Source organism: Gigantopelta aegis, chromosome 5 (assembly GCF_016097555.1).
Source record: "Gigantopelta aegis isolate Gae_Host chromosome 5, Gae_host_genome, whole genome shotgun sequence".
NCBI lineage: Eukaryota > Metazoa > Mollusca > Gastropoda > Neomphalida > Peltospiridae > Gigantopelta > Gigantopelta aegis.
Window position 1 is genome coordinate 7,746,075 of NC_054703.1, and position 25,686 is coordinate 7,771,760.

Genomic DNA, 25,686 nt, shown 5'->3' on the forward strand with positions numbered 1-25,686 from the left:
TTTTCTTATTTAATTTTGAACTGTCCTTCTAAAATGCTCCAAATTATATAAATATTCGGCCGAGCAATCAATTCGTTTTAATTTTGGCTTGTAACTTTTTCTTTTTTTCTTTTGTTTTAAAATTCTATTAACTTTTTACTAGTTGCTATTTTCAAAATTCTGCCCATTTTCAACTCTACCTCCCCCCCCCCCCCCCCCCCCCCTCCATCCCGAGTCAGGCCGCCGATCTTATCGGAGGTCGGACTCGGGATGGGCGTATTCGAAACCCTAGTGGTATATGGGCACGTTAAACTAGTTATCATCATCATCTAAATAAACAACAGTTTCACAGCGCTGATATTGTCAATGTCTCCTCTGCTTCGCAGATTCATAAGAGTTTTGGTAACATCACGTGACTCTTGAAAAACAATAGCCCGGTTTACGGGAGATGTTGAAGAATGCCAACATGCATTTAATCTCTTCACAACAGAAAATGGCACGAGGGACAGGACAGGAGCCACAAAGATTTAGATCAAAATGCACCAGGGGCAAAAATGAATAAAAATTACTCGGGTGCGAAATTGTTTTGGGGCGAAACGACCCGGATTAGTAGGACAGCCACTCCCGAAGAGATTCTTTACTGAAGATTTTAACCCTCTTCTCCACCGCCAAAAGAAGACTGCCACTGGAATAAGTACAGCTGTGATGAATCATTGTCACAACAGTGGTGATATCAGGTGTTCGCGGAAGTTTGAGCATATTCTGACCCACACGTCACGAGTATTGTCACCTGTTATGAGCACTGCCACTCGTCACGAGTACTGCCACTCGTCACGAGTACTGCCACCTGTTATGAGTACTGCCACTCGTCACGAGTACTGCCACCTGTTATGAGTACTGCCACTCGTCACGAGTACTGCCACCTGTTATGAGTACTGCCACTCGTCACGAGTACTGCCACCTGTTATGAATACTGCCACCTGTTATGAATACTGCCACTCGTCACCAGTACTGCCACCGTTATGAATACTGCCACCAGTACTGCCACCTGTTATGAATACTGCCACTCGTCACCAGTACTGTCACCCGTTATGAGTACTGCCACTCGTCACCAGTACTGCCACCCGTTATGAGTACTGTCACTCGTCACCAGTACTGCCACCCGTTATGAATACTGCCACTCGTCACCAGTACTGCCACCTGTTATGAATACTGCCACTCGTCACCAGTACTGCCACCTGTTATGAATACTGCCACTCGTCACCAGTACTGCCACCGTTTATGAATACTGCCACTCGTCACCAGTACTGCCACCGTTATGAATACTGCCACCTGTTATGAATACTGCCACTCGTCACCAGTACTGTCACCTGTTATGAATACTGCCACTCATCACCAGTACTGCCACCTGTTATGAGTACTGCCACTCATCACCAGTACTGCCACCGTTTATGAATACTGCCACTCGTCACCAGTACTGCCACCTGTTATGAATACTGCCACTCGTCACCAGTACTGCCACCTGTTATGAGTACTGTCACCTGTTATGAATACTGCCACCTGTTATGAATACTGCCACCTGTTATGAATACTGCCACCTGTTATGAATACTGCCACTCATCACCAGTACTGCCACCTGTTATGAGTACTGTCACCTGTTATGAATACTGCCACCTGTTATGAGTACTGCCACTCATCACCAGTACTGTCACCTGTTATGAATACTACCGCCACTTCATCTAAAACGGGGGGGGGGGGGGGGGGGACGTAGCCCAGTGGTACAGCGTTCGCTTGATGCGGGATCGATCCCGTCGGTGGGCCCACTGGGCTATTTCTCGTTCCAGCCAGTGCACCACGACTGGTATACCAAAGGCCGTGGTATGTACTACCCTGTCTGTCGGATGGTGCATATAAAAGATCCCTTGCTGCTAATCAGAAAGAGTAGCCCATGAAGTGGCGGCAGCGGGATTCCTCTCTCAATATCTGTATATTGTCCTTAACCATATGTCTGACACCATATGACCGTAAATAAAATGTGTCAAGTGCCTCGTTAAATAAAACATGTCTTTCTTTCATCTAAAACGAAAAAACAAATAATGCATGTGTAAGAATGAATGAATGAATGTTTAACGACACCCCAGCACGAAAAATACATCGGCTATTGGGTGTCAAACTATGGTAATGGAAACAAATAAGGTGATGATCAACATCAATAGAAAAATTTAAGATATAAATAAAAACAGTGTAAAGAACAGTGCAAAAATACAAATATCACAGATAGATATTGACTTTTTCTCTAAACTTCAATTTGTGCTGTATTGGCCATTCTCAAAGAGAATGTTACACCCCTGCACCACGGTGAGGTTACAGCACGCGCAGGGGAATATTTTAAAGAAGCCCAAACTGGATTTTATCATCAAATAATTTCGTACGTACGAACAAATATATTTTAGGAAATAAAATGAAATTTAACTTAGTACAAACATTAGAACGACCAGAAATACGTTCAATATACAGCCACTAATATTTTATGCAGAAAGATATATTTCAAATATTAGAACGACCAGAAACACGTTCAATATACAGCCACTAATATTTTATGCAGAAAGATATATTTCATATGTAATTACAATCGTTAAAAAGTCGTTAGTCGATAACATCTTAACAATTGCAGCAAACTCAGGAATGTCCCTTTAATGGGCTGCTCTTTCGATTATCAGCAAGAAATCTTTTATATGCACCATCCCAGATAGGACAGTAGATACCACGGCCTTTTTTACACCAGCTGTGGAACACTGACTGGAACGAGAAATAGCCCAATGGGCCCACCGACGGAAATCGATACTAGATCGATCGAGCATCAGGCGAGCGCTGTACCACTGGACACGTCCCGCCCGTGTATCATGAGAAGACTGCCATAGATGGATTGGTTAATTAGTAGATTCCACCGCTATCTTCTTCGAAGTACCGTAGAAACTGGATCAATCCATATTTAAACTATACTCTTTAAAAAAGTACAGGAATTTAAAATGCAAATGTCATTATCAATGATTGGATCAGAGATCAGCTTTCAAAAATGACTGCCTAACCTAACACCTAAACACAGCCGAAATGTGCACGTGCAACACGCATTATCTCCGTGCACGTGGGAAGGGAGGCATTCGCAATTTCCACACTTCACAGAGCGGTCGATAAATCTGTTTGAGTGATTACTATTGCTAAGTTTGCTAAATCTCATTATCAATTAACCTTTGTTCTTTGATTGTTATGCGTTGTTTGTGTTTGAATTAGTGATGCGGCGTCTACGACGTGAAGAAAGAAAAGAAAGAAAGAAATGGCTTATTTAATGACGCACCCAACACATTTTATTGATGGTTATATGGTTAAGGACTACACAGATATTGAGAGAGGAAACCCGCTGTCGCCACTTCATGGGTTGCTCTGTTTTGCTCTTACCATAGTTAGACACCCATGTCTATGAGATTGTGCATATAAAAGATCCATTTCATTATTCATTACAAAATATTAGGTAATTTGACGTGAATAACGAACGTTATATTACTGTAATTTGCATGTCACCGATAGGGTCTCTACGAGTAATCTGGCACGGACACAGGACTCGAGTACCCGTGCAAGAAAGAGCATTGTCAATTGATTATATATTTTTTAAATGTCATTTTGCCATGTGCCTGCCCCCAGTTACCTTATAGGTTTATGTGACATGGAGGAATGAATGAATGAATGTTTAACGACACCCCAGCACGAAAAATACATCGGCTATTGGGTGTCAAACTATGGTAATGCAAATAAATAAAGTGATGATCAACATCAATATAAAAATTCAAGGTTTAAACAAAAACAGTGTAAAGAACTGTGCAAAAATACAAATACAAATATCACAGAATTTTACGGACACCGAATTTTACTCTAAACTTCAATTTGTGCTGTATTGGCCATTCTCAAAGAGAATGTTACACCCCTGCACCACGGTGAGGTTACAGCACACGCAGGGGGTCATTATCAATGATTGGATCAGAGATCAGCTTTCAAAAATGACTGCCTAACCTAACACCTAAACACAGCCGAAATGTGCACGTGCAACACGCATTATCTCCGTGCACGTGGGAAGGGAGGCATTCGCAATTTCCACACTTCACAGAGCGGTCGATAAATCTGTTTGAGTGATTACTATTGCTAATTTTGCTAAATCTCATTATCAATTAACCTTTGTTCTTTGGAATGTTATGCGTTGTTTGTGTTTGAATTAGTGATGCGGCGTCTACGACGTGAAGAAAGAAAAGAAAGAAAGAAATGGCTTATTTAATGACGCACCCAACACATTTTATTGATGGTTATATGGTTAAGGACTACACAGATATTGAGAGAGGAAACCCGCTGTCGCCACTTCATGGGTTGCTCTGTTTTGCTCTTACCATAGTTAGACACCCATGTCTATGAGATTGTGCATATAAAAGATCCATTTCATTATTCATTACAAAATATTAGGTAATTTGACGTGAATAACAACGTTATATTACTGTAATTTGCATGTCACCGATAGGGTATCCACGAGTACTCTGGCACGGGCACAGGACTCGAGTACCCGTGCAAGGAAGAGCATTGTCAATTGATTATATATATTTTTAAATGTAATTTTGCCATGTGCCTGCCGCCAGTTACCGTATAGGTGTATGTGACATGGAGGAACAACCAGTGGAATGTGTGTCATTCAATACAATGGCATGATTTGGCATCCATGTTAAACGCGGGACGGGACGTAGACCACTGGTAAAGCATTCGCTCGATGCGTAGTCAGTCTGGGATCGATCTTCGTCGGTGGGCCCATTGGGCTATTTCTCGTTCCGGCCAGTGCACCACGACTGGTACATCAAAGGCCGTGGTATGTACTACCCTGTCTGTGGGATGGTGCATATTAAAAGATCCCTTGCTGCTAATCGAAAAGAGTAGCCCATGAAGTGGCGACAGCGTGTTTCCCTCTCAGTATCTGTGTGGTCCTTAACCATATGTCTGACGCTATATAACCGTAAATAAAATGTGTCGAGTGCATCGTCAGATAAAACATTTCCTTCCTACCGTAACCGATAGGGTCTCCATGAGTGCACGGGCACAGGACTCGAGTACCCGTGCAAGGAAGAGTATTGTCCTTTTTTTTTTTTTTTTTTTTTTTTTTTTGGGGCATGTGCCTTCCGCCAATTACATTATAGGTCTATGTCACATGGAGGAAAAATCAGTCGAATTTGTGTTATTCAATACAATGACATGATTTGGCATGATTTGACATCCATATTCAGCGCTGGAAGATGCGTAATGCTATTTAACTTTATTCCTTAGTCTTATTATAATCTAGAGTCGGGTACTCGGGACCGGGTAGAGGAATCGGATCCGGTGTAATAGGTTCAAATTACCCCCCCCCCCCCCCCCCCCCCCCCCCGGGTAATTTGAACCTAAGTTTCAAATTACCCCCACCCAACAACCAGTACATTTTCACAAATAGGGTATATTTTTTACATCGAAACTTGATATATATATATATTAAGTATTCCTATAAAATATGAAAATTCATATTACACGAACACATATTTTGCATAAAAAGTATGGAAACCTAGATAAGTGGATATCAGAATTTATGTTTAAGCAAATATTTCGAGAATACAAACCCTGTTAATAGTCAATACGTAAATAATAGAACACATAATATGTCTGTCCTATTATATTTTACGTATAGCCCCTTCCTGCGTCGACATCACGTCGTCTGTGTATATACACGGACGTTAAACAATGATTCAGTCACTCACCATTTTTCTCCCCAGGAAATATCACTATGTAAAATTCACAACACGTTCATGAATCGCCGTCTAGTTTGAGATATTAAATAGGGTATTTTGAAACTACCATATATGTGCAAGTTACCCCCGGGGGGTCGTTTGAAACTAAGGGGGGTAGCTTGAAACTAGGTTCAAACTACCCCGGGGGTAATCTGAAACTAGGTTCAAACAACCCCCACCTGTTAAATTTTTATATTGATGTTGATCATCACATTGGGTTGCATTAACCATAGCTTGACACCCAATAGCCGATATATTTTTCGTGCTGGGGTGTCGTTAAACATTCATTCATTCATTCATTCATTCATTCATTCAAACAACCCCCGGTAATTTGAAACAAGGTTCAAATTACCGGGGAGTAACTTGAATACGGGAGGAATTTGAAACTGGGACACCGGTGTAATAACCCAAAATATACACCCCGCCAAAATATACCCAGGGTTAAAGTGGGCTAGCCTGTTGTATACCCCGGGGTATAAACTGGACTAGCCCAGAATATAACCCGGGGTATAAAACAGGCTGGTCCAGAATATACCTCGTTTTTCCCCCAATCGGTCAGAGGACTGCCAATGTTACAGGAACTAAAACTTGGAGCTGTATTTGTACTTAGGAATAAGGTAAGGAAATTTTTATTTGTATTAGGAAACTCTTTTTTGTGTTAGACGATATTCACCCAGAATTTATGTATACAGCTTATTTTAACTTAGCCAGCCTTATTACGACTCAAAATACCTAAAAAGTACTATAATCCCTCTACAGTGATAAATGGCAGACAAAATCCAAAACAATGAAACCGCCCTCAGTAGCGCGGTAGATATTGAAATCCATGCTCAGACTCAGGACGACAACGACTTAGCAACGCCACCACCACCCACACCCAGTAAACCCACTACGACCAAGAAAGCTAGGAGAAATACCAAACTAGACAACGACCTAAACCCAGAGATTGAGTTCGTTAGTCTTAACCTCCATGTAAAAATAAAAGACTTAGTCCTCAACCTGTCGCCCCACTCCGCCCACCCCCAGGAGCTCTGTCAAACGTCCTGAGCCAGGAAATTAACTTAGAAACTGATTGTGAATTGGAGAGTGAGCCAGAAACAGTAAATGTTCATCCGGAGATTCTACTTAAAAACAAATTCGTAACCCTCGCCACACCAGGCAGAAGCCACAAAAAGGCAAAAAACACCGGACCAAGAAACTAACGTTAAGGGACTTAGGCAGATAGTATTTAACGGGGAGAACCCCAATCTTTACCAATTCGTGTTCTGGCAACAGTCTGTCAATGAAGCCACACAAAGCCCAACCGAAGCCCTCTACCATACTCGGTTAGCCAGTGGGGACACCGTTCTAAAAGGAGATGAAGAGGCGCTAGGCTCAACCATCTATCTAGCTACCAACCCCAACTCCGATAGCAAAGATAGAATTCAACTGATACCAGTCGCCAAATGTACACCAAGTACGCAATGATCAGAGCTAGGGTTAGGGTTAGCAAGCCAAGATCTCAACCAATTCGCAACGGTTAACAAAACCCTGCACAGTTTGGTAAAAAAAAAGAGTTAGACTTAGAAATTCCGAACAAATCCTGCAACAAAAAGCTAAACTTTAGTCAACAACCTAACTCAGCCTCCACCGACGGACCCGCACCAGCGTCCGCCACTCTGACAGCTGGCAGTTAAATGATGATGACAACTAGTTTAACGTGTCCATATACCACTAGGGTTTGCATTGCGCTAGAACAGGCTCGGACATGTAGAGACTAAACGCGAATGGCCGTCATACGAGTCACGAAAAAAGCCAGTCAACATAGTCAGACGGAGAAATGACGCGGAGGCAAGGAATCTTCCTAAAAAAGAATCCAACCTGGTGGTGCAAACTGTCGAAACGAGAAGCGTTCCAGCGTTCAATCAGTTCCAATGGCCGCATACATCCTAGTAGAAAACTTCACTGCGCTGATAAAAACAACAAAAGTGAAGGATACCCAAGTCGAGCCGCAAACCACGGCGGACCAACTGACGGTATTGAGTTAGGAAAATGTGGAAACCAAAATAGCCAGCCTAAAGCTAACAAACTAACTACCGGGAAGGGAACCGACAACCAACCACGTCTCCAAACTCCAAACTCCAAACTCGTACAGGTAACTACGTAGCCAAACAACCGAGAAACTACCTACCACTGAGAACAGCAGCCATTAAAAGGTTAACCAGTCAAAAAAAACAGGACCCCGGTAAAAAATGCTAAAAATCCGAACGCAACTAGTTTCCTAAAAACAAAGTTGCAAAAAACTACCCTGCCTAAAATAAAATCCAAAAACATCAAACCAACCGGAATAGCCACCAGCAAGGTCGTTCACAACCCACCTCCTCCCCCAAAACCATACCTTCTTTACTGTGCCCCCCCCCCCCCTCCTTCTCTCACTCCTACCCCCACCATAACCCAAAAATCCATATCTAGTCTTCCCCCTCTGTTACCACCACCTCTCCTTCTCTCACTCCCACCCTAACCCAGAATCCAAACCCTACCCCTTCAATCCTGCCCCCCCCCTCCCCCGACTCAACTTGGTTCATCCAACAGCCAAAAAACCAAACCTAACAATAAATGGCTGGTAAAACTCCACCCACTTCCCACCCCAAGAAACGACCAGAGCAGCTCTACAAGCTGGCAATCCGCAATTAAACAGTGTGTCTTCAAGAAACGTTCTTGAAGGACACTGATCATATTACCATGAGAGGATTTAACCTCTATCATAAGTTTCAAGAAACTGAAAATAGAGCATCTGGGGGTGTTTCCATTCTTGTTAATGAAAACATTCCTCAGAGTGTAATAACATTAAATACCAGTTTACAAGCTGTGGCTGTAAAGGTCACGGCTCATAAAACTGTTACCCTATGTTTAGTTTACTTGCCACCTCGTAATCATTTTAATTTTAATCCTAGGGATCTTCAAGATCTTATTGATCAGCTCCCTACTCCCTTTATTATTATGGGAGATTTTAATGGTCACCACACTTTGTGGGGATGCGAGGTAAGCAATTGGAAGACTTAATTCTCAAAAATTACTTACTTTTATTTAATGATAAAAGTCGTACATATTTTCATTCTGCAAGTGGATCTTTCTCTTCCATAGATTTAACTCTTTGTATTCCATCACTTTTTGTTGATTTCTCCTGGAAAGTTGGTTCAGACCTTTGTGGTAGTGACCACTTTCCCATTATTTTGGAGAATGATGGACCACCATCACTTGAAAGGGTTCAAAGGTGGAAGTTGGCGAAGGCAAATTGGGGTCAGTTTCAACATCTGTGCAGCACTCGTCTGCAACAATTTGCCATTACTGATGCTGATGATCCCATGTCTTTGTTCACTTCCATTCCTAAGACTTCGGCAGTGCCAAAGAGTTTCAATAAACCATGGTTTAATGATACGTGCAAAGATGCATTCAAAGAGCGAAACAGGTTGCTTGAGCGGTTCAAACGTGAACCTACAGCAGACAACCTGGATGCATTTCGTATTGGTAAGGCTCGAAGAGAGATTAGACAGAGTAAGAAAACATCTTGGAGAACTTTTGTCTCCCAAGTTGAATTCACATACATCCATAAAATCTGTCTGGAATAGGATCCGTAAAATCAAAGGTAAAGAATCCAGTAATACAGTTCACCATTTGTCTGTCAATGACACGGATGTCACGTCTCAGCGTGACATTGCGAATGCATTGGCAGACAACTTTTCTCATAACTCATCTTCTGCTTTCAGTACAGATGCCTTTATACCTGTCAGAACTAAAGCTGAAAAGCAGTCCATTAATTTTTCATCTGAAAACGCTGAAGTGTACAACAGGCGTTTCTCTGTGGAGGAATTGCAGGATGCTCTTCGTAGAGCCCATGATACTTCAGTAGGACCAGATGAAATTCATTATCAGTTATTAAAACATTTACCTGAATCATCTTTGATGGTTCTTTTGAATATTTTTAATAACATCTGGATTTCTGGAGACTTTCCTTCTGATTGGAGGAAAGCTATTATCATTCCTATTCCCAAGTCCGGTAAGGATCCAACCAATCCTACTAGTTATCGCCCTATCACTTTGACAAGTTGCATTTGTAAAACCATGGAACGCATGATCAATCGTCGACTTGTCTGGTATCTTGAATCTCACAAATTGCTTACTAACGTGCAATGTGGGTTCAGATCTAGACGTAGCACGGTTGATCTTCTTGTTAGATTTGAAACGTTTTGTAGGGAAGGTTTCATCCTTAATCAGCACTTGGTTTCAGTGTTTTGTTTGATTTGGAGAAGGCTTGTGATACCACGTGGAAGTATGGGATTTTAAACGACCTCCATGGCATGGGCCTTAGTTTTTAAGAGATAGATCTTTTAAAAGTCCGGGTGGGGTCGACTTTGTCCGACATTCATCCACAGGAGATGGGTGTGCCTCAAGGTAGTATCCTGTCTGTAACTTTATTTTCTGTGAAAATTAACAGCATCTCCCAGTGTTTAACACCTGGTGTGGATTGCTCGTTATATGTCGATGATTTTCAGATTTGTTACAAACCGTCCAATATGAGTATCATTGAACGTAAGTTGCAGCTTTGTTTGAATAAACTTCATCAATGGGCAACTGACAATGGCTTTAGATTCTCAAAGGCAAAAACGGTTTGTATGCATATCTGCCAGAAAAGAGGTCTCCACTTAGATCCACAGTTGTTTTTGGACAAAAAGCCAATTCCAGTTGTGGAGGAGACTAAATTTCTGGGGGTTATATTTGACAGGAAACTATCTTGTGTGCCCCATCTTAAATATGTTAAAAAGAAGGGCTTAAAAGCTCTCAATATTTTAATATGGAATGGGGAGCAGACCGAAAGGTTATGCTCCGTCTGTATAGATCTCTAGTTAGATCAAAACTTGATTATGGATGCACTGTGCATGGGTCGGCACGCAAGTCGTACTTGCAGATGCTAGATCCTATACACAATCAGGGACTTAGGCTTTGTCTTGGTACATTTAGGAGAGCTTGTACGCTGATGCACACGAACCTTGTTTGGGTGCTAGACGTGCCAAGCTTTCTCTGCAGTATGCTGCCAAGATTAAATCGTTACCAAGATTAAATCGTTACCAACACATGATGCGGTGTTTGATAACAAATATATGAAGTTGTTTGATGCAAGGCTAAATGCTATTCGTACATTTGGTCTTCGCATTAAGCGTTTTTTTGTCGCTTTCCAACATTGATTTAAATTATACTTTGGAAACTCCTTCATATTTTGTTTGACCACTCTGGTGTCTTACACCACTCTGGTGTCTTACACCACCTAAAATTGTGTTTGATCTGGCGCATCTGAAGAAAGATCATACAGATGCTGTTGTTTTTAAACAGTTTTTCCTGGAAATTCAAGACAAGTACCGTGATTACATTCCTGTGTATACAGATGGATCACGGGATGGAAATTCTGTGGCTTGTGCTACAGTTTTTCCATCAGACACAATACTTTCCATGAGACTGCCTGAATCAGCATCGATTTTTAGTGCTGAAGTTTGGGCAGTCATTAAACCCTTGGGAGAAATAAAGGATTCTAATGGATCCAAATTTATTCTTTTTACAGACTCACTTTCGTGTCTTCAAGCTTTACGAAATATGAGGTAGACCATCCCTTAATTGGGATGGTGATCGGAAAGTGTGTCTTTTTATCTATTGCCAATAAAGACATTGCATTTTGTTGGGTACCCAGCCATGTCGGCATCAGGGTTAATAAAAAGGCAGATTCTGCTGTCAAGTCTGCTTTGGATTTGCCTCATGCCAGGGTTGGTGTACCTTATACTGATTTTAAATATTGTATCAACCAATTTATCTTTTCCGCTTGGCAACGTGATTGGGACGTTGAGTTTACGAACAAGCTTCATGCTATCAAAGCCAGTCTTGGGAGAGTGGCAGTCATCCTATAGACAGTGCAGGAAGAATGAAATAGTCTTGTGTCGTGCCCGCATCGGTCACACTTACTTGACCCATTCATTTATCTTGAAGAAAGATCCTCCACCTCATTGCGAGCACTGCCAGTGTCTTCTGACTGTGCGACACATTTTGGTGGAGTGTAAGCAGTTGTCAGCAACTCGAAAAGATTTATTTGGACAAAGAAATGTGATGGAATCATTTCGATTCCATCCAGAACTCCCCTGCGCGTGCTGTAACCTCACCGTGGTGCAGGGATGTAACATTCTCTTTGAGAATTGCCAATACAGCATAAATTGAAGTTTAGAGTAAAATTCGGTGATATTTGTATTTGTATTTTTGCACAGTTCTTTACACTGTTTTGTTTAAACCTTGAATTTTTATATTGATGTTGATCATCACTTTATTTATTTGCATTACCATAGTTTGACACCCAATAGCCGATGTATTTTTCGTGCTGGGGTGTCGTTAAACATTCATTCATTCATTCATTCATTCCAGTACAGGAGCTTACACCAGTGGCAGAGAAACCAGGCCTAACCTGGAAATCCAATACAAACCTTGGCAACTCCTTTGCCACCACAGCCTATAAGAAGTAGGAACTGAAGACATACCAGTGGCAGTACACACTCTTAACCAACCGGCATATTGCCACACACCTTACTTAATCAAATCAGCTAGTGACAAAACTCCCTTTTCGCCCCCCTGCGCGTGCTGTAACCTCACCGTGGTGCAGGGGTGTAACATTCTCTTTGAGAATGGCCAATACAGCACAAATTGAAGTTTAGAGTAAAATTCGGTGTCCGTAAAATTCTGTGATATTTGTATTTGTATTTTTGCACAGTTCTTTACACTGTTTTTGTTTAAACCTTGAATTTTTATATTGATGTTGATCATCACTTTATTTATTTGCATTACCATAGTTTGACACCCAATAGCCGATGTATTTTTCGTGCTGGGGTGTCGTTAAACATTCATTCATTCATTCATTCCCTTTTCGCCTTTCAAAAAAATCTTATTCGAAGTATGCGTCAATGAAAACTACCCAGAGCACACCCACATCTTCACTATAAATTTTAGTTATATTGATATTTGTATTTTATTGTTTTTATTTACCTGTTGAATTTTTATGTTGATGTTGATCATCACTTTGTTTTTCGATTAGCATAGTTTGACACCCAATAGCCGATGTATTTTTCGTGCTGGGGTGTCGTTAAACATTCATTCATTCATTCATTCATTCATTCATACCCACATCTTCACAGATGGCTCTAAAACCCCCGATAATGACAGGGTTGTATATGCAATAGTTGAAGAAAAAATAACCTGGCATCCTAAATTAGTCAAATTCGCTAGGCTGTCAGACAACTTATCAGTATACACAGCAGAACTGACAGCCATTTTAGAAACACTAATCTGGATCAAAACCCATCAATATGCAAATAGTGTAGTCTTTTTTGATAGTCTTGATTCCATCCAGAACTTTAATTACAATTTCTTCGAAATACTGACGTTTATTGTAAATTTTAATTCTATCTATCTGTGATATTTGTATTTTTGCACAGTTCTTTATACTGTGTTTTAACTGAACTGTTGAATTTTTATATTGCTGTTGATCATAAAACAATTGTTTTTGCATTTACCATTGTTTGACACCCAATAGCCGATGTATTTTTCGTGCTGGGGTGTTGTTAAACATTCATTCATTCCACCTATGACCATGCACTCCGCACCGGAGGACCAACGACAGGGAATTAACAGGGTAACCACCTAAACTAATAATAAACTAAACTGGCTGGCGCTCCTTTGAGATGGGGGAGCGACCCTTAGTATTCATATTGACTATGCACCCCAAATTAAACGAGCGCCGATAGTAGGAAATATATAAACAACCAAAGCCCTCACACCTCTTACTGACTACACGTTGTGAGAGTGGTGCAGCGACCATTTGCACTCGACCGGACCATGCACACGATACCCGCAGCCGACGTCAGCCGACGTCAGGGGACTTCCTAAACACTCATCAACAAGTCTCCAAAATGCAAACTCTGGCCACCCTTCAGATAGGAAACGTTGACGCAACGTTAGAAGGCGATCAACAATGTCCTTCGGGACAGTCTCGGGAACAATATCATTGCCGCCCAAGTGAATTATCACCAATGACGGACAATAATCTACCACAGCCCTAAACAGCTCCTCCGATATGCGGTCCGACCGCATTCCGCCTCGACCAAAGAAACGGCATTCGGCCACGTGTATGCTGGCCTAATCTCTTAACGTAACTGCTACCAAAAATAGCTACTCGTGTCATACTGAATACAAGTAATGAACCATATGTAATGTCATGTCATAGGGTTTTACGTGCACATTCAGAACAAGCTGTTGTAGCGCACGCCTGTCGTGGGCACAAGACAGGAAAGGTGTGGGGTGGGGGGGGGGGGGGGGGAGAAGCGTAACCCATAACCTGGCTTTTATTACACCAGATAAGATCGAAAATACACCCTATCAATTGGCCAATCCGACAACCAATCAGGGGCACTAAACACTTAACGTGATTAGTGAGTCCTTGTCATGGTTATCTCTTTTTCCAGTATTCCCATTGGGCCAATCCAACCAACCAGGAACCAGAAGCCTTCTTCTTGTTACTATTAACATTTTTTTTACACTTAAGGTGAGTCCTTTCCTTCCATCCATTGGGAAAACAAGACAACAAGTATGTTATTAACAACAATTAACAAACCATTCACCGACTTGATATTCCCGGGGGGGGGGGGGGGGGGGGTCTTGGGTTGGACCGGGAGGGCATCTACCAGTTTAATACATGGATTGTACCTATACCTAAAAATTACCATGTTAAAGCACTAGGCTTTTTAAACCGTTACACTATAACGGAATTTCCCTTCAAATTAGATAGCTAGATTAATCCCACCCCCATTCCTTCATTCACCACTGCAGATATATAGAAGGACTTAGAACAATAAGAACATTAACACAATAAATAGGTACACACAAATACGGCATGCGCACACGCAACATACCACAGGATGCATTGACTAATGATAACAATGCATCCGACCACAAATATACCCAAATAATGGCCTAGCACGTTCCAATAAGGAGCCGGACAAAAGAATACCGGCTCCGATCACCAATGCACTGCAGGAGGAGACTGGACACAAGAATACCAGTTATTGCTGCTGGACCCCTGCGCGTGCTGTAACCTCACCGTGGTGCAGGGTGTAACATTCTCTTTGAGAATGGCCAATACAGCACAAATTGAAGTTTAGAGTAAAATTCGGTGTCCGTAAAATTCTGTGATATTTGTATTTGTATTTTTGGCACAGTTCTTTACACTGTTTTTGTTTAAACCTTGATTTTTTATATTGATGTTGATCATCACTTTATTTATTTGCATTACCATAGTTTGACACCCAATAGCCGATGTATTTTTCGTGCTGGGGTGTCGTTAAACATTCATTCATTCATTCATTCATTCCTTGCTGCTGGAAGGACTTCTTGGGCACATAACATCAACTTTCAACTTTCATAGTCCAGATTATTAATCTATCCTAGTAAAGAATGTTCAGATCTGTTTATCAACACACCGAAACACATTCCATAGTTTGCACATGCATCACGCACTTGCCCCGTACACGTGCGTGGGATGCCAATTTTCAGGAAGGTCCATTAATCACTGGAACATTATTTCTGTCAATCTTTTTCATTCTGTTGATCATACAGTTGTTATTGTTTAGTTTTTATTCATTTTTATTGCTTGAATTGCGATTTACTGATAAAAAACGTCAACTTTCATTTCTGACCCCCAATTGTCCTTCAAGATCTTTGGTGGTCATACAACCTACTGTAATACTGAACTACCGGTTGTAATGTTTGCCCAATTAATTCACTATTATCATATAACCATTCCTCTATATATTAGATCAATGCAAACGGATATTGTTTTACAAATTATTAACATAAGGACCGGACAGGGAGGACATAGAATCATTTAAACAACAACAATAATAATAAAAACCACAGAAAGCAGTGTACATGTATAACGGTACTTTAGATCGAAGACAAACACTAGTCACCGGAAGAGTTCACAGTTTATTAACAAAGGATTAAACTTCCGCACACACGCAACATAGATAAAACGAATTCCTGTAAAGACAATAGACAATAATAAATATCACGGGCTTAAAGGGACATGCCTGAGTTTGTTGCAATTTTTAAGATGTTATCGACTAACAGAGACTTTTTAACGAGTGTAATTACATATCAAATATATTTGTGTGCATAAAATATTAGTGACTGTATATTAAACGTGTTTCTGATCGTTCTAATATTTGTACTAGGTTAAATGTAATTTTATTTCCTAAAATATTATTTTTAAGATGTTATCGACTAACAGAGACTTTTTAACGAGTGTAATTACATATCAAATATATTTGTCTGCATAAAATATTAGTGACTGTATATTAAACGTGTTTCTGATCGTTCTAATATTTGTACTAGGTTAAATGTAATTTTATTTCCTAAAATATTATTTTTTCGTACGTACGAAATTATTTGAACACAAAATCCAGTTTGGGCTTCTTACAAATATTAAGACGACCAGAAACGAACTGAATATACAGACACTGATATTCTAAACAAGAAAATATATTTAATATGTAAGTTTAATCGTAGAAATATTTTATTAGTTGGAAACATCTTATAATGCAGCAAACTCGGGAATGTCCCTTTAAATAGTTAAAATACACACATAAAACACTCAGTCATATACATAATTCATAATTCAAACAATACTATGATAATAACGTGCTCCACAAATTCACCAAACCTCCATGCCGCCATTGCATCTAGTACATGAACCGGATGTCATGTCAGTTTATATATGTTACAGTCAATGTGTCAAACCAGTCATTTGGCCAAATGACTGAAATTTTCAGTCATTTGGTCAAATGCCTCTGACCGCCAGTCATTTGGCCAAATGACTGAAAATGACCTCCAGTCATTTGGCCAAATGACTGAAAATGACCTCCAGTCATTTGGCCAAGTGACTAAAGGGTATTTCTTGGGTGTTTTCTAATAACTAAGCTATGTTTCATCTGTATTTATGTTTATTATAACAAAAATGAATAATCAAATACATCTAACAACAAATTTACCAGTATAATGCATTGGTGACACATACCCCTGCGCGTGCTGTAACCTCACCGTGGTGCAGGGGTGTAACATTCTCTTTGAGAATGGCCAATACAGCACAAATTGAAGTTTAGAGTAAAATTCGGTGTCGGTAAAATTCTGTGATATTTGTATTTGTATTTTGCACAGTTCTTTACACTGTTTTTGTTTAAACCTTGAATTTTTATGTTGATGTTGATCATCACTTTATTTATTTGCATTACCATAGTTTGACACCCAATAGCCGATGTATTTTTCGTGCTGAGGTGTCGTTAAACATTCATTCATTCATTCATTCATGGTGACACATAATACATACTTCATTTATTTAAACAATTTACACCCCTGCGTGTGCTGTAACCTCACCGTGGTGCAGGGGTGTAACATTCTCTTTGAGAATGGCCAATACAGCACAAAATTTAAGTTTTGAGTAAAATTCAGTATCCGTAAAATTCTGTGATATTTGTGTTTTTGCACAGTTCTTTACACTGTTTTTGTTTAAGTCTTGAATTTTTATATTGATGTTGATCATCACTTTATTTATTTGCATTACCATAGTTTGACACCCAATAGCCGATGTATTTTTCGTGCTGGGGTGTCGTTAAACATTCATTCATTCATTCGCTTAACAACACGCTCGGCTTTTTTCTGTTGTGCGGCTATTGCAAGCTTTCTTTTCTTGTCTATGCTGCTCGTTGGTTGAGTCATTTCTGGTAGAGGTTGAGTGTCTGGTTGAGTTGAGCTGCTGGACAGAATGGCTAGTAAGTCATCTTCCGTCTGTAGCTTCTGGGTAACATCATGCGGTAACGACGAGGAAGACAAACCAATCCTGGCTTCGATGCCAAATAAGGTTGCATAAGGAGACTGTTTTATTCCCGCATTGAAACTCGAGTTCTTGCGAAATTGAACAAATTTAACACCAATAGTCCAATCAGCGGTATCATTCTCACTCATCCACGCAACAAGCATGTCTTTAATGTCATAATTCGCACGTTCTACAGAATCTTGACTCTGTGGGTGGCGCAGTTTACCATGCACTATAACTAGCTCTGGCCACAACTCCTTCAAATCGGAAATGATTTGAGCTGTAAATTCGGAACCGTTGTCGCTCTGTAATATATGTGGCGCACCGAATAGCAGAAATATGTCCATGAGTTGGTATGCAACCTCAGCAGCTCGCTTTGATGTCAGTGGGCGGATAACAACGAACTTTGTAAGATGGTCCTGATACACCATAATCCACTTGAAAGAACCATGCGGTAACGATTGCATATCGATGAGATCTACTTGGCCACGAGCGGAGAACTCTTTAGACAAGATCGGTCGGACAACCACACCCTTTGTCATCGGTCGAACACGTTTACGCTGACAGTCATTGCACATTGACTTAAACAGTTCAATAGAATCCCTGGTAACATTGGCATACTTCTTGCCTAACTCCTTTACCATTCGATCGCGACCACCGTGGCCAGTGGCAATATGGGCACGTTTGATAACATCGAATGTCTCTTCGATGTGCACGTAATACTGTATCGGGTCATCGTTGGATTTGCGACGTCTTATCAACTTCTCAACATCACCACACTGAAGAATCTCATACTTGGACAGAAGATAATAACCTTGGTGTGACTTAGCTGATGATTGTTCATTTATCAACAAAAAGTACTCTGGTTTTGGTATAAGTACCTTTTCTAGAGATTCATATTTCTTATATAACTCATTTTTAAACGTATCTTCTACTGAAAGCTCCATACTGACAACTGACTGGACTGGCAACTCATTTTACGTGCCCCTATCCACTAGGGTTCAGGCACGCCCACCCCGGATTCAGCCTCTGACTTCGCCAGTGACCGACTCCGGGGGGGGGGGGGGGGGGGGGGGGGGGGCGAGGGGGAAGTGTGTGAGAAAAATGCAAGTGGTAATTTTTAATAGTGTGGTATGACCACTTAAAAAAGAATAAAAAAACTAAAACAATTTGGGGTCTATCATTATCATATATTATATAATATATTAAATATAGTAGCACCATAAATGAAAAAACCTATATCATTCTATTATTTTATTATGTAATTAGTAGGTGCAAAAATATAAATAAATTTTCAGTCGGGCAGTTCGAAAATAATATATACTATAATTATTTAATTAATAATATTATTTATATATATATATATATTTTTTTTTTTTTTTTTTTTTTTTAAATTTAAAATTAGCCCTGGAGGATACAGGATTCGCAAAGGGGGGAACCCAGCGCCACCGACCAATCCGGCGCTCCAACAGGCGGGAGGCCCATTCCGGTCAATCCGGATTTCCATGGGGGGGGGGGCGTTCCGGGGGGGGGGGGAGGCCTCCTAACAGGCATCCCTATCGGTCCAAACCGCCAACGCCCTATCGCACCCAAATAAGCACCCTACCACGGCGCCCCCCCCATCTCGCCCCCCCTCCCCCCAGGTTATCCATACAACACGGGTGGGCCATACTTAGATGAAGTGAATGGTATGAAAATGATGATATATGAAAAAAAGCCCGCGAGCCGCCGTCTGGTGTAGTGGTGAAACGTATATGCTGTCGTTGTTGATGTTGATTAGCAGGTAGGTTGATCCAGTTCATGGGGTGAGGTGTCCTCGCCGTTCTCCTCAAGCATTCGTGAGCTCTACACCCGAAGGGGTGCGTCACCTAAACGGATGACAGATGTCATTGCTATATAATCCTCGGTGTCACCCAAGAAACCACTTATTCGTTAAGTGGGTGGCACCGAGTACCGGTCAGGTTTTTTTGTTTGTATATATACAATATTGACCGATGAAATTAATACCGTTTAAAACCTGTTTGATTTTTTTAAAAAAGCGGGTACATGTAAGTTAAAATAGTACTAAGTTAAAATAGTACTAAGTTAAAATAGTATTAAGTTAAAATAGTATTAAGTTAAAATAGTATTAAGTTAAAATAGTATTAAGTTAAAATAGTATTAAGTTAAAATAGTATTAAGTTAAAATAGTATTAAGTTAAAATAGTATTAAGTTAAAATAGTACTAAGTTAAAATAGTACTAAGTTAAAATAGTATTAAGTTAAAATAGTATTAAGTTAAAATAGTACTAAGTTAAAATAGTATTAAGTTAAAATAGTATTAAGTTAAAATAGTATAAGTTAAAATAGTATTAAGTTAAAATAGTAGTATTAAGTTAAAATAGTACTAAGTTAAAATAGTATTAAGTTAAAAATAGTTCAATAGTACTAAGTTAAAAGTTAAAATAGTACTAAGTTAAAATAGTATTAAGTTAAAATAGTATTAAGTTAAAAGTACTAAGTTAAATAGTACTAAAAAATAGTATTAAGTTAAAATAGTATTAAGTTAAAATACTAAGTAAAATAGTACTAAGTTAAAATAGTATTAAGTTAAAATAGTACTAAGTTAAAATAGTACTAAGTTAAAATAGTATTAAGTTAAAATAGTACTAAGTTAAAATAGTATTAAGTTAAAATAGTACTAAGTTAAAATAGTACTAAGTTAAAATAGTACTAAGTTAAAATAGTACTAAGTTAAAATAGTACTAAATTAAAATGCTAAGAGGAAGGTTTTTAACAACTAATTACTACATTTATTATAACAATTAATTAAAAATATAATCAATATACCATAAATAATTAAAAACTAAAACACATTCACACCCAGCCATATATTCCGCCTGTGGCGGGCGGTACAGACACTGCCAGGTGTATCCGCCGCCAAGCCACGGCGAAAAAAACAAACATTCACGCAACCACTCTCACACTAGGTTCAGATTATCATTTTCTTGGCCGGCTTAGAGCACGGACCAAATAGAAGACATTTATTAAGGGACCGGGTTCTAATTGGTCAGAACCCGAACCCACCAAGCCAATCGCCCCAACACCCAATAGATATTCATTTAAGTAAAGATAACAGTAAAGGATAGACGTACTAGCAGAGGCCAGCAAGAAAAGAAAGAAAATGGAGAGAAAGATTCCATATAATTAAGATGGAGGAAATAATAAGATGTGCCGCGCAAGGCGATGTCCCAAGACAGCACACGGCAAGACCCGGCTCTCCGGATATCACCGAATGGCACCTCGGGAGCGCTCGTGAGCGGCAGTCGTCAATTAAGACAGAAGAAAGAATACACAGTGTGTGTTAGAAGTGAACCGGATCGATATTCGACACTCAGTATGGAAAGGTGCGTTGCGATTGGCTGAATCTCAATCCCTAGTCGGAGCCGTTTAAGATACAAAAGAAGCCAGTGTTAAAGAAACAACAGGCGGACAATAAGCAGCTGCGATTGGCTGGATTTCGATTCCTTCTCTGGAAAAAAAAAGAAAGAGAGGAATGTGAATGTTACAACTCTCCAGTCAATCGCCAACAAGTGAATGAAAGAATAATGTGTATAGGCTGTTCGATGTTTCTAAAATGGATTAAAAGGAGAAAAAGTTTGTTAATATAATTAATTAAAAAAGAAATAAACATTTATCGTTAAGAAGGAGTTAAAAAATATTATAAAAATAGTTATTCGGTTTGTCCACGGGAGGGTAAGGCCAGAGCCGTTACCACCCTGGACAAAGTTTGCCACCAGCCACCTGTCCGCCGCTGTAAGTAGGTACCGCAGACCCAAAAACATTTTAAAATTTTTTCTTTCTTTATGGTCATAGTTTCATTAAATATGTTGCTCTTATTGAAAAAACATCACTATATTATCCAAATGAAGCAAAATAAAGTCGTAGTAGCCTTGTACTTCTGTGACCAAACATGGCCGACATGACGATTTTAATTGTCATTTACGTCCACTTTTGTAAACCAAAAAATAACAGAGAAATTTCTGTTGTAAGCTTATACATGTTACAAGCAGTTGTCAATGTTGCATCTCTGAAAATTTCAAGTGAAAATATAAAGGGTTACTATTATTTCTGATAACATATGTATTCTTGGGGTAGGTTCGAAACCGCTCCAAAATGACAAAAAAACACAGAAATCTTGGAATACGTAATTTAATGACATAATAATTGATGCAAATGTTACATCAGAATAACATTTTCAGTTCACATTTATTTACGCTTATACAATAATGTACATCCAGACCAATAATAAAAAGGAAAACATAAAGGTTTAGATCGCAGATGGAAAGTGGATACACGTTACATAAAAAAATAAGCTTCTTGTATCAAAATATTTTTATTTTTTTTACCTAGACTCATAATAATATTGAATACTTGAAGATTTCAATAAAAGATGCAATAAAACTTATCATATGTACCAGTCTTTTAACTCAAACCAGTAAAAACTTATCACACGACGAATGCCAATGATTGACCAATATGTTTAATCAATTTCTTACAAAAATATTTACATACTTTACACCTTCAATATCATTATTAGAAACAAAGCAATATAAGTAGCCATATTTCACCATTGAAAGGAATGTCCAAACACTCGTACAATATCAAAAAGGTAAATTTCTATCCAGAAAAAAATATCCCCAAAACATATTTTAGCAGCTGAAACACTTAAGGCATGAGACAGCAGTCACACGTGTGCTAAATAATTTACTAAATGCAGCTATGATTATTTTAGTTCAATAAAGTGCTTTATAAAAACAAATTCAAACAATGAATTATTATAAATATAACTATATACCACTTTGAATTATAATAAAACATTTATGGCTAATCTACCAAATTTAGCATCCATGAAAGAGTATTAGTCTAAATTTGTTTATGAATTATTGTCACACACTTCATTTCTGTTCTAGGTTCTGTCACAGTTGGAAACAGAAAACATAACAGCATCAAGCTTGAAGTATAACTGAATCTACTGAAAGTTGTCTCATAACCACGTGTACTCTCCCACTCCGTTTCCATTTCAGGTTTCTCCATAGACGCACAGAGACTACACATTTCCTGAATAAAGAAAAATACCCATTATGACCATGGTTATTTATCTTTTTGTTTCAAATATTGTAATTAGTTTGACATAATATTTGTAAACAGAAATATTCATTACATCAGATGAAACACACCTTCAAATGTTTTTTCTGTATGTAGTTATTTTCACTTTACTTTTAGTATCTTTTACAAATAATTAATTCTTTACCATTTTTAACAGTAATATTCAAATCTTTACCGAAACATCCAGCACATGATGCGGTGTTTGACAACAAATATGTGAAGTTGTTTGATGCAAGGCTAAATGCTATTCGTACATTTGGTCTTCGCATTAAGCGTTTTTTGTCGCTTTCCAACATTGATTTAAATGACACTTTGGAAACTCCTTCATATTTTGTTTTACCACCTTGGTGTCTTAGACCACCTAAAATTGTATTTGATCTGGCGCATCTGAAGAAAGATCGCACAGATGCTGTTATTTATAAACAGTTTTTCATGGAAATTCAAGACAAGTACCGTGATTACATTCCTGTGTATACAGATGGATCACGGGATGGAAATTCTGTGGCTTGTGCCACAGTTTTTCCCATCAGACACAATACTTTCCATGCGACTGCCTGACTCAGCATCAATCTTTAGTGCTGAAGTTTGGGCAGTCATTAAAGCCTTAGAAGAAATCAAAGATTCAATAGCATCCAAATTTATTATTTTTACAGACTCACTTTCGTGTCTCCAAGCTTTACGTAATATGAAGCTGGAGCATCCCTTAATTGGGATGGTGATACGAAAGTGTGTCTTTTTATCTATTGCCAATAAAGACATTGTATTTTGTTGGGTACCCAGCCATGTTGGCATCAGGGGTAATGAAAAGGCAGATTCAGCTGCCAAGTCTGCTTTGGATTTGCCTCATGCCAGGGTTGGTGTGCCTTATACTGATTTTAAAAATAATATCAACCAATTTATCTTTTCGACTTGGCAACGTGATTTGGACGGTGAGGTTGCGAGCAAGCTTCATGCTATCAAGCCAGTCTTGGGAGAGTGGCAGTCCTCCTATAGACAGTGCAGGAAGGATGAAGTAGTCTTGTGTCGTGCCCGCATCGGTCATACTCACTTGACGCATTCATTTATCTTAAAGAAAGATCCTCCACCTCAGTGTGAGTACTGTCAGTGTACTCTGACGGTACACCACATTTTGGTGGAGTGTAAGCATCTTCATGAAATTCGAAAAGATATTTTTGGTCAAAGTAATGTGATGGAATCATTTCGATTCCATCCTGAACGCATTTTACAATTTTTACGTGACACCGAGTTTTATTCTAAATTTTAATTATATCTATCTGTGATATTTGTATTTTTACACAGTCCTTTACACTGTGTTTTTATTTAACTGTTAAATTTTTATATTCATGTTGATCATAAACCAATTGTTTTTGCATTTACCATTGTTTGACACCCAATAGCCGATGTATTTTTCGTGCTGGGGTGTCGTTAAACATTCATTCATTCATTCATTCATTCAGTAATATTCATTGATGAAGTGATGAAAAAGTATAATTATACTTAGAATTTAATGTTACTTGGTTACCAAAAAATTTAAGTTTGTGTCACAATGTGAGAAGTTATGGTACCTGAAACATTTTCTTTCAAAAAGGTATTTACAAATATAACAGACTTAAAAAGTACAAATTCTGTTTAATTTATTTCCATTGCATTAATACTATTCTTTTGTATAAAACTGATCCAGTCATATGCTAAACTCATTCAAATGATTTACATAAAAATAGATTTACGTCTATATTTGAATAGTTATGCATTATCAAAATGTTTTTTAAAATCAACTTCAGCTATCAGAAACTGCTGAGTCATCATGATAAGCAAAACCATTATTTTAAGTTATTTTGAATTAAATATGCATTGTCTTCTAAAAATAACGCTTCAGTATGATATATATTCTACCCAAAAAGTTAATAATGGGTGGATAAATAATGACAAAGCATCAAATACGTTTAATTTTATCAAAATGTGTCCCTGCTGTGAAGTTCTATATTTTCGCTTTTGCGGGTCAGTGGGTCAGAGTTACCTCCCTTGAAATATTTTCGATGTCGAATTAAACTAAATTGCTTTTTTTTTTAAATTACCAAAAAATAATTTTTATGCTGTTTTATTATATTACTATATATATCTATCAATATCTCAGTGAAATCGCCCTTTTTGGGGCAAAATAAGACGTATTCAAAGTTTCACTTGCCTCAAAAAAATTCTTTTTGTAGTCGTTCAACTTCGGAAACAGGATATACATCAATCGGAAGGTGTGTACTTGTCATAACAACAAAAAAAACGTGCAAAATCGTCATCAAAATAAGCGTATTCTGGCCTTGAACAACACTACCAATTGTGAACCAAACTCGTGACATTTCGGAATATGGGCGCAGCTGCGCCCCTAGCGGCGGCTGCGGTCGCTACTGTAAGGTGAGTGTTAAAATTTAGCAGGTTCCTGATTGAGTATAACAATAGAGTCCTCGGACCGCTCTTGACTAATTTACTTAATTACAATTTTATGTGCCAGCTACTTATTATATAATTATTTTGGTATCTTTTACAAAAGTTAGAATAGCCCGTTCCACCTCCTGTTTGAGAGCGGGGGGCGGGTTAAATATTTTAACAGGGTTAAATTTAATTTTAAGATTATCCATTATTATTTTAAGAGTATTTCTTTCATTAGTGTATTTATTACAGTAAAAGAGGAAATGTCTTACGTTATCTATTTTTTTACAAGTAACACAGAGTGCTGTGTTACTTTTTTAAATTTTAAATTGAGTGTCGTTCAGACCGAAAACAACACCA

The 25,686-nt window shown here is 38.8% G+C and overlaps 1 protein-coding gene across 1 annotated transcript; it reads right to left on the reverse strand.

The window, feature by feature from the left end:
* Positions 1-17,561: 17,561 nt before the first annotated feature.
* On the reverse strand, positions 17,562-18,704 carry LOC121373519 (KRAB-A domain-containing protein 2-like). The gene has a single exon (XM_041500194.1). It carries the CDS (start codon positions 18,702-18,704, stop codon positions 17,562-17,564), a length of 1,143 nt encoding a protein of 380 aa, XP_041356128.1.
* Between the last annotated feature and the right edge of the window lie 6,982 nt (positions 18,705-25,686).

Excerpts from the sequence above, each read along its gene's own strand:
- LOC121373519 (XM_041500194.1), bottom strand. The coding sequence starts at position 18,704 with ATGGAGCTTTCAGTAGAAGATACGTTTAAAAATGAGTTATATAAGAAA.